The following is a 9599-nucleotide window of genomic DNA, read 5'->3' as shown; positions in this document are numbered from 1 at the left end:
CCCCCCGCTTCCCTCTCTTCGGGCAATCCTCTCCCGGGCCCCTCTTCTCCAGCCCCCTCTGACCCGGTCACGGTGCGATGGATGAGTTCCCACCACGCTCCGAGTCTGAGGGCCCCGCCCCACTCGGGGCCTCGCCCAATGCCCGATTCGTCATCTTCAGCTACAACCCCGTGCGCCCTCTGAGCGCCATGCTGCCGCTGCAGCACCGGCACCTGCAGAAGCACCAGCAACTGGCGGCTCCCTTGTCGACGGCCGATCGGCCCGTGGACCTGCCAAGCGCCTTCAGCCTGGCCTGCGACGCCGTCGCCCCGGCGAGCAGCGAAGCCACGGACCACTTGGGAGCCCCCCCAACCGAGTCCCCCCCATCCACACAGCCTGGCTCGGTGCATGAGCTCTTCGATTCCTCGCAAACCGCCAGCGAGGACTTCCTGCTGGACCTGTACCTGACTTCGCTGAACCCCTCGGAGCCGGAGCAATTCGTCAAACTGGCCCTCATCAAGGGATTCATCGTGGGGGAGATCGAGCGAGGTTTGACTGTTGGCCAGAGCGTCATCAAGTCCCTGCCGCAGGACGACGACCCGGGCCCCGGGGGGCTGCCTTACTCGGCCACTCTCTACTACCGACTCATCCGGTCGGTCAACGCGCCGACCGAATCCGGGAGTCTCTTGCGTGCTCTGACCGATCGTGGTTTCGTTTGTCAGGGCCACATCATCTGTTTCTTCTCGGAGACCACCTCGCCGACCGAGCTCGAACCATATCCTTCTTAGTGTCTGTCCACGCGGGCCTCCTGCCCCCGGCTCCGCCCCTCCCCGGAAGCCAGAGAGGTTTCCCCGAGCACCGACATCCATGCCTGGGCCTCCCCTCTGTGCTGCCGAGGGCGATCCCGCCCCCTTTGCGTCTCCCTTTGTGCTTCCCACTGGTGCTCCTTAACTCTCTCTGTCTCAACCTGCCCACACATTCCGGAAGTCCCTCGATGAGTACTCTGACCTGCTTGTCCAGCTGCTGATCATGTCCCAGCAGGAGGAGGCCAAGCTCGACCCGACAGCCATTGAGCAGGGGAAGTTCTTCTGGCCCGGCTCCAGCGAAAGCCATGCCGATTGTCTGGATGGCCACTCAATCCGCCAGGGTGGCAGCAACGGCAACAGCGGCGAGGGTGCCTCTTCTCGCGTGACCTTAAGCCCGCTCATGGCGCGCATCCTGTCCATGCAGCCCGGCGGGGCCCTTGGTGATGGTCTCCTTAGCACGGTGGACCTGGTGGCCCAACATTCGGATCTCCTGGCCGAGGCATCCGCCCCGACCATGGCCCGATACTACCGCGGCCTGCCGGCCGGATCGCTGGTTAGACCGCCTCCCTGCCGCAATCACCGGATTGAGCATGTTCGCCAGCTGGCGGGCCTCTGGTTCGATATCTGTGTGCGTCAGGCCTCCGCTGCTCCTCCCCCCCCCCCTCCTCCTGGCGCTCTCTCCCTTGCTCCCAGCATCCCCCTGCCCCTCTGCCCCCCTCCTCCGCCCCCTATGTCGACACCCTCCGCCTGCGCTCGCTACACCTGACACCTGTACCCCTCTTGCCTTTCGGTGGTCGAAAGATCGATCCCATCCGGCGTGTCATCTGCCAAGCGCACATGTCCGCCACACTCAGTGCCCTCCTGTATGCCGGCTTTTCCGGGAGGCCGATTGTCATCCGTGCCATGGCCGCCGGTGAGGGCGTCACCTCGAAGGACGGACATCGAAACCTGTCCCTGGCTCAACTGGCCCGCGAGGCCGCCGAGGAGTCCCTCTTCCAGGACATTTTGAGGTGCCTACCCTGGCCGTCTGTTCTTCTTGCCCCCCCCCCCCCCCCCCCCCCCCCCTGTCGCCCCCCCACCCGCAGCCGCAGCCCCTCACCGACTTTTCTCAGCTCTTCTTCCCGCTCCCCATTGCTGAAGGGACAACCCCCCCGGTCCCGGGGGCCGTCACCTTCCAGCCCACTTTCGGCCTTGGAGGCGGCCGTGTCCTCTTCCCCGCCCATCTTGTGTTGACATCCGTTTCTGACCCCCCCCCCCCTCCCCCCTCTCATGTCGCTCGGTCGGTCATGGGGTGCCTGATGTAGCTTCTATCAGATCCTCGACTCTTCCTTTGTCTTTGACGAGACGTCCGACTTTACGCCGAACAGCCGGCGGCCAAATTGCGCGGCGCGAGCGCGGAACTACTGCACCTTCGAGCGTCTTCCTCGCTCGCCGGCGCCGGCGCCGCCGCCGCCGGAAAAGCCTTCCGGAATCCCGGCCCCCCTGGCGGGCACAGATCCTGGCCCCAGTTTGGGCCTCGCCGGTGGTGAGTCAATGGAGCCAACCGGTGTCGGTTCTTCCCATGAGGCCGGTGTGCCGGAAGATGCGCTCCCCGTGCTGCCGGGGCCGATGCCCACTCCCGGTGGGCCACGCGATGGCGCCTCACTCCTGTCGCAATCGCTTCATCGCCAGGCGCTGGAGGCCGCCTCCTTGGGCGGCCTGGGCGCGGGAGATCCTGCGGCCGCTCTGCCCGAGGCCGAGACCCAGGCCGACCCTGCGACTTGCTGGGAGACCCACGCCCGACCTCAGCCGCTGATCGCCCCATTGACCATTGCCCCTGGGCCGGTGGTCTTCCACATCCACTGGCCAGCTCCGGGGCCGGCGGCTAGTGATCTTGCCGGGCGAGCGGGCGGTCAGTTGCCCATCTCCCTGGCCGGGCAGCCCATGTTCCTGGTGGCTGCTGGTGCGTCCGCGGCGTCTTTGCCCGGCTTCTTGCGTGCTCCTCCCTTCTTCCTATGCTCCTGTGCTTCTGTGTTTGTTGGTGTTTCTTTCCCCCCCTCCCTCCCTCCCTCCCTCCCTCTCGCCTCTCCTTCCTGTCCTCCCCTGTTAACAGGCCACCCCTTGCTCATTCCCCAGAGTCGCAATGGCTGGCAGGCAGTAAGCATCCTGTGTGGAAGGACTGCCATGTGCTGGCCAAAAAGTTGCGCGCCTTCGTGCGGCTCTTCTCGGAGAAGACCTCCCGGTCATACTTCAGCCCACCTGCCGCATCGTCGAGCACTGGTCCCTATTCGTCGTCCACCGGGTCGGGACATGCTTCACACGCCTTTTCTATTCACCCCTCCATCGCGTTGGAGGGCTTACTTTCCGAGTCCCGTGGGAAGGTTCGCGCGATGGCATTCCGCCACCCACACACACCCACACACACACTCTCCTCTGCTTGTGTGCCCCTCGTCGGGTGTCCAACTCACTGACACATGTGCCGGGATGGCGGTCTTGCCTTCAGGTCTCCCTATTCGCATATCGGTACATCGGGGAGCTGCATGCCTTGGCCGATGGGGATTGGGCCCAAATGCGGCTGTTTGTCGATCGCCTCGCCGCCGAGGCCAAGACGTCCCCGTATTCGGCCCTGGCCCTCGAAACGTTGGGGCAGTTTTTGGCACTGCACATCGAGTCCACCCCGGAGCCCGGCACCTGGGACACCGCCAGAAGAGACGACTGCCCTCCGATGACCGCGGCCATTTCCCGCGACCCGACACAGTATGTTTCTTGGATTGTCCGCCAATGGCTCGGCCTTGATGAGGGTATGTGCGGGCTTCCGTCCCTCCCGGCGCACCCCCCCCCCCCCCCATTGGTTTGCCTTTTCCTCCGTGATCGTCCTCTCTTTTGCTTTCCCCCTTCGGCGATCCTCACCCCCTTGCACCCCCTGGCCCCACCTCGAATCACAGAATGTGACACGATCTATCTCCGAGATCTGGAGGCTGCCTCACAAGAGCTCCTACAATGGGCGCAGGCCAAATCAGTGCCCGATGTCGAGTCTGACGCTGTGGCATCTGCCGAGCGGATCTCGGATCTGATCTTCGGCCTTGGGCTCTGAGCGACATGTGCCGGTCATTTGCGGCCAAGTACCTGCCCACCCGGTGTTCCGAATGTACTGGGTGGCAAATGAAAGCCCCCCCTCCCCCTCCACCCCCTTTGATCATTTGCATTTGCCCCCGGCAGCAGAAGACAGTCTCTGCTGCACAGCGTGGGCGGCCCACTGGCGCAGGCCATTTGCAGTGGCCAGCCTGGCAGCGAAGGTGATGCAGAGTAGGCGGCTGGAGGCACATGTATTTTGCTAGTCTAGACAAAAGGAGGGTCAAGGGAAAAAATGTGAGAAGAGGGTGTGCATGGATGAAGAGGGCATGGCCGGCCGGCCGGCGAGCAGTCAAAATCGCATGAAGCGCCCAGATACTGAGTTATGGGCCAAGGAAAGAGGGAGGAAGGGGGCGGAGGGGGGTCGGACAACAACAGCCAGAGGCCCGGGGATTATGAGGCAGCCGAGGTGGGGGCGGGGTCCTGTGACCGATGCCCGGGCAGAGGCTCCGAGGGTGATCCCATTGCCGGGGGGGAGGGAGAGCCTCGCACTGCGGCGAGTGGCGCGGGAATGTGCGCCAGGCGTCCGGACGCCGAGTCCAGCACCCGGCCGGCCATGAGAGGCGGCGAGGGGGTTTGGGCAGCCGGCGCGAGGGCATGATCCACCCGGGGCACTTGGGACGGGGGCAGGTCCCCCGACTTGGGGGGCGTTGCCACGCCCTCGGGTCTCGGGGAAGGAGGCACGCCAGCTTCTGCCTTGGATGTCGGCGGCGGTCCCTGAATTGGGGGCTTGCTTCGCCCGGCCAACAGCACCGAGTCCGGGGCCTTGGCAATGGCGGCGATGGTAACCTGGTTCATCAGTTGCGGGGCGCGCACACTCAGCAGGGCATACGGATCGAGCGGGGCCAGGGTCACCCCGCGATGGAGCTTGATCGGGGAGAACTTCTCGTCGGTCGAGCGCACAGGATCGCACGAAGGGGTGGCGCCGGTGGCCGGCGAGGCCGCCAGGCCCGTCGAACTGGAGGGCAATGGCGGGCTGCCAGTGGCCGATACTGAAGTGCCGGAGCGCGACTCATCCAGCGCCGGGTCCCAGTCGACAGTGCCGCCCCCGGGTCGCGGCGGAGTCGAGGGCGTGGCCCCCGTGACGAAGGCCGGTGCCCGTTCGCCGGAAGACGGCCCAGGCTCGGGAGCGGAAAGTGAGGAGGCCGAGGAGGAAATGCGCTGGAGCTGGCGCGCCACGAGCTGATTCCGGGCGACATCGGTTTCGTCTTCCAGGCTCTCGAAGGCGCCGCTGATCTCGGTGGCCATGGTGGCCATGGTGGCCAGTGAGGTGCGCAAATTGTTGACAGCCTTGCGTGTGCGCAGGAGCTCTTCCCGGTAGGTGACAAAGCGCACAAAGATGTCATCCACCAGTGGGTGGAAAACTTCGGCCTGAGCCAGTTGATCCGGCAGGTCGGCCAGGTCGGCCCCGGATTCCCCCTCAACCGGGGGGGAGGTCGCCGCCGCGGCCGTAATCTGCACAAAGGACGGTGACATGGCTGTCGGCAGGGAGGATGACAGGGTGGGCAAGTCGGGTGCCGGGGGTCGTGCCGCCAGTGTGGCCGAGAGCGAGCTGGACAGGGCGGCATCCAGAAGCGGCGACCCGGTCAGCGAGGCTCCCCCCCCGGGGGTGGGGATGCCCATCGACCGCGTGACATTGGCCCCCCCGGCCAAGGGGTCCACCTCATGAGGGGACTCCTGCACGGTGGACAAATTCGGGGCTGGATGCCGACGAAGCAGGCGCAACAGATCAAAGTCGAAGCTCGAGCTCGAGCTCGAAGAGCCGGACGAGCCGGACGAAGAGGCCGGGGAGGATTGGGTGCCCAGGTAGGCCGGTGGCGGGAGCTGCGAGCCAGGCAAGGGGGAGGCCTCCATCTCCGCTGGAGGGTCCCACGGCAGGGTCAAGGCCGCGGCGAGAAGCGATTCCTCCGGCGGGCAAACCAGAGCCGGTGCCGATGTCGCCGCAGGGGGGTTCGAAGCTTGGCCCTGGCTCGGCGACAGGGGATCATTCCCCGAGGCGGGGTGACCGGAAAAGATCAGAAGCGAGGCGCTGGTTGAGGGGGGGGACTTTTGGGGGAGGGAAAAGGGGACCACTTGGCCGGCCACCGGCATCGGAGTCCCGCCCAGTGCAGGGGACATTCCAGCCGGCGAGCCGAGCGACGAGCCTGGTGGCGTGGGGCCGGCCGAGGCGCCGCCTCCCATGGCCAGCCGGGTGCTCGCACTCAAGGGCAGCAGGTTGGTCGAGGTGGCCGGCGGGGACTTGGCCAGGAGATTGAGCGACCCGCTGGCGCCCGGCTGCGGCGGCGGCGGCGGCGGCGGCGGCGGTTGTGAAGAGGAGAAAAGTTGCAAGCCGGAGAGGGTCTTCTTGAGGCTGGGCACAGGCGTGAGCCCGCGATCCGACGGGGCCCCACCAGCGACCAGCGCCGATGGCGCATCGGGCAGGAGTGCGGGAGAGGATGCCGCGGAGGGCGTCGAGCTGCCACTGCCGTTGTTGCTGCCGCTGTTGCTGATGGTGGTGGTGGACCCACCACTTCGACGATCGAAGAACATGCTCCACAAGGGGGACTGCTGTGACGGCTGGGACGTCTGCGAGCCCTGCGACTGATAGGGCTGTTGAGGCGACCTCTGTGGCGAGGCGATGAGCTTGGTGTCATTGGCTGCCGGGCGCCTCCCGGCGGTGGGCCCCCCCGCCGGGGACAAGCGCCGTGGTGAGGGGGGGCCCGAACCGGAGCCGGAGCCGGAGCCGGAGCCGGAGCCAGGGCCGAGGCCAGCACCCACCCCGCCCAGGGGACTGGTGCCAGCGGCACCGGGAGTCGCCCGGCGGCGGAGCTCCGTCCGAATGGCCGCTCGAGCCTCCTGATACACGAGAATCGCCCGGAAGATGAGGTCCCGCTTCAGGCGAGCCAGCGACAGTAGGTGCGCCGCCTCGCGCGAGCACACGGTCTCCCCATCGCGCCCCGGGGCCATGAAGTCCTCCTCATCCAGGCTCAGGCTCGACACCAGGGCCGGGCCGTCGATCTTGGCCGACAGCGTGAGCGTGATGCAGTCGCACAGACAATGCAGCCACCAGGCCTGGGCCGGAGTCAGGGTGGTTGCCTCGGAGACCGTTCCGCGGCCGGGCCGGATCCGTCCAGAGCGCGAGCCCGGGGAGGGGATGGCACTTCGCCCGGGCCCGGTGCTGATGGGGGCCGACCGGTCGCGCAGGCCGTCGACCACGCCCTGTGCCGCTTCCAACAGGGTGTTCAGCTCGTCGATGTCGGTGTCCAAGGAGGTCCCGGCATCCACCAGCAGGTCATTCGGCTGGCCGCCAGCCAGATCAACCAGACGCGGCGATGTGCCAGCGGTCGACCGGCGGCTCAACATGGCAAAAAGCAGCCCCATGGGCGCCCCACGCAGGGCCGGGCCCCGGGTGCAGGCATTTCGCTCGGCCAGCTCGGTGGAGTCCAGGATGGATTCGCGCCGGGCGGTGCGCGGCCGGCCGGCGCCGCCAGCATGCGCTGTGGCATTGGCCTGCTGCGATGATTGCAGGATGGCCTCGATGGATCGCCGGCGCCCGGCCCCAGCGCCAGCACCCCGCCGGGAGAAGTACCGCGACGGCCGGTATGGACAGGGCTTCCCGGCCCCGAGGAAGGCCGTGGACGAGCAGCAGCCGATGATCACCCGAACAAAGGCCCCGCGCAGGAGGCGCAACCGGCGTTCCAGGCGACCGACACGCGTCTGTGCCGTGGCCACCGACTGGTTCAGACGCCGGGCTTGCTGGCTGATTCGCCGGCTGGTTGACTGTGCCAGCCACAGGGAATGCGTCTGTGGCAGACGCAAGCCCGATACCACATGTGCCATGGTCAAGTCCAGGAGCTCATTTTGGGCCAGGCGCAGTGATTGCCCGGGTGCCTGGGACGCCGGCAGGAAGGGCACCGAGTCCTGGTCCCTTTCGACCAGCTGCCAGTCGGGATCCAGCAGGGTAGCCGGCTCGGTGGACAGATGGAAGGGCGACAGGCTTTGGAGTAGACGCCGCGCGGTGGCGGCATTGGCGGCTTGGATGTCGCGCAGGGTTTGGGCTGGCCGAGTGGTGGCCGCTGCCGGGGAGGGGGCCGCTGCCACCGAGGTGGGGATCTGGTCGTCGTCACTTTCGCTCCCGGGATCGGTGGTCAGGATGCCAAAGAGCCGGCCGAATTTGCTCAGGACCGCCGGCTGAGTGCGGCGGTGCTCGTCGCGCCCGGATGGCGCCGGGACAGGTGCACTTGCGGGGGCAGTCGCATTGCCGACCGGCCCGGAGCCTGCCACCGCGGCCGATCGATCGCCGATGATGCTGACATTACCACCAGCACCATCGTCCATGGTGAGTGGGGCAGCGGCCGGCCCGGAGGAAGCCGGGGCCTTGCTGTCGGTGTCGGTGTCGGTGTCGGTGGCCCCGGTGGCGGCCGCCACGCATGCGTCATATTGCCGGCGAAGGCGCACCAGGGGATGTGCCTCGCCATTGCTGGCCCCGCTATCCGGCATGCTGGCCAGGAAGTCGGTCAGCTGGTGCAGGTAGCTCGGCGGGGACTGCTCCATGCCGGTCACCGGCGGCGGGCAGCCATGAGGCACCCGGCCAGTAGCACGGCCGGAGGAGGCGGCCAGCGCTCGGCGCTGGTCATCATTCTCGGCAAGCGACAAGATCAGGCGCTCGATGCGTGCGCATGCCGGCCGACGAAGGTACATGGTCTGCTGTGTGCCGTCGGCCATTTTGACCACGGCGATCCACCGATGCCGACGGGGCTTTGCCCGGGCCGCCGGATCGCTGGCAAGGCCCCAGTCCCGAGACCCACCGAGAGGGCTGCGAGCCGAGCCGACCGAGCGGCCGGAGGCCGAGGAGGCCCGACGGCCCCCGGCAGCGGCCACGGCCCCTGGCCCCGGCGAAGTGGGCGATAACAGCAATTGATGTGCCTGCAGGTGGTGGTGCTGGTGCGGTGACTGCAGCGGGGGGCCCAGGTCCGGCAGCGGGTCGGCGCGCGGGGATCCGGCCATCCCAGGGACCGGTGACCCGGGGCCCGGGGTCGGGGTGGCCAAAGACCGCCCACTTGAGTCACTGCAAATGGAGGATGCCCGGGACCGGTGCCGGATGAGGGTCGGTGAGGTGCTGCCGCCGCCGCCGCCGCCGCCGCCGCCGCCGCCGCCGCCAGACCGGGGGGTGGCCGCCGGATTCAGCAAGACATCCGGCCCGATGACCACGGCCGAGATGACGGCACAGCGCCAGCGCGACGCGTCGGATTCCGGCTCGAGGGCAAAGGTTGCCGCCGCGGCCGCCGCCTGCTGGACTCGGGCCGGGCCATATGCGGTGTGGATCCCGGGTGATTGGGGCTCGGCCGGGAAGAGCTCGCTGGTGGTGGAGGACGAGTGCGCGACCAGGTACTCCAGCGAGGAGATGTCATCGTAGGAGTCCGATGTCGGGTACAGCAGCCGGAGCAGCATGTCCCGGTGCAGGAGGGTAGGGGGCTGAGCCGCACCGGGAGGACACAAGGGCCGGGAAAGCCGGTGCCAAGACGGCACGTGCCTGCTTGGGGGACCGGGTGCCGGTGAAAGGCCGACACGCTGCCCGGGGGAGGTGGGGAAGAGGAGAGTCGCACCCGCACACGCACTCGGGCGAGGTGCGAGGACAACGACGGGAGGATGGGGGGGGGCGGCGAAGGCAAGGGGGGAGCGGAGAAGTGACAAAGGGAGAGGAGGGAGGCAAAGTGGGGGGGG

At 67.6% G+C, this 9599-nt stretch overlaps 2 protein-coding genes across 3 annotated transcripts; one reads left to right on the top strand and one right to left on the bottom strand.

Moving 5' to 3' along the window:
• The first annotated feature begins 19 nt into the window (after nt 1-19).
• Nucleotides 20-3975, top strand: H696_05138. Of its 2 annotated transcripts, XM_009498990.1 has the most exons (7): nt 20-754; nt 957-1413; nt 1587-1795; nt 2090-2727; nt 2901-3145; nt 3268-3565; nt 3710-3975. In XM_009498990.1, the coding sequence occupies exons 1-7, from the start codon at nt 78-80 to the stop codon at nt 3856-3858; spliced, it is 2673 nt and encodes an 890-aa protein (XP_009497265.1). In that variant the 5' UTR covers nt 20-77; the 3' UTR covers nt 3859-3975. The 2 variants fall into 2 exon arrangements, with proteins under 2 accessions (XP_009497265.1, XP_009497266.1); XM_009498991.1 differs by having other exon boundaries at nt 20-1413.
• Nucleotides 3976-4289: 314 nt separating this feature from the next.
• H696_05137 (hypothetical protein) lies at nt 4290-9326 on the bottom strand (the record flags this gene model as incomplete). The annotated part of the gene is made up of 1 exon (XM_009498989.1): nt 4290-9326. The coding sequence occupies one exon, from the start codon at nt 9324-9326 to the stop codon at nt 4290-4292; it is 5037 nt and encodes a 1678-aa protein (XP_009497264.1).
• Between the last annotated feature and the right edge of the window lie 273 nt (nt 9327-9599).

The sequence above is a fragment of the Fonticula alba genome (genome assembly GCF_000388065.1).
Source record: "Fonticula alba strain ATCC 38817 unplaced genomic scaffold supercont2.9, whole genome shotgun sequence".
Taxonomy (NCBI): domain Eukaryota; order Rotosphaerida; family Fonticulaceae; genus Fonticula; species Fonticula alba.
Note: the sequence above shows the minus strand (reverse complement) of the source record. Positions and strands in the feature narration are given on the sequence as shown.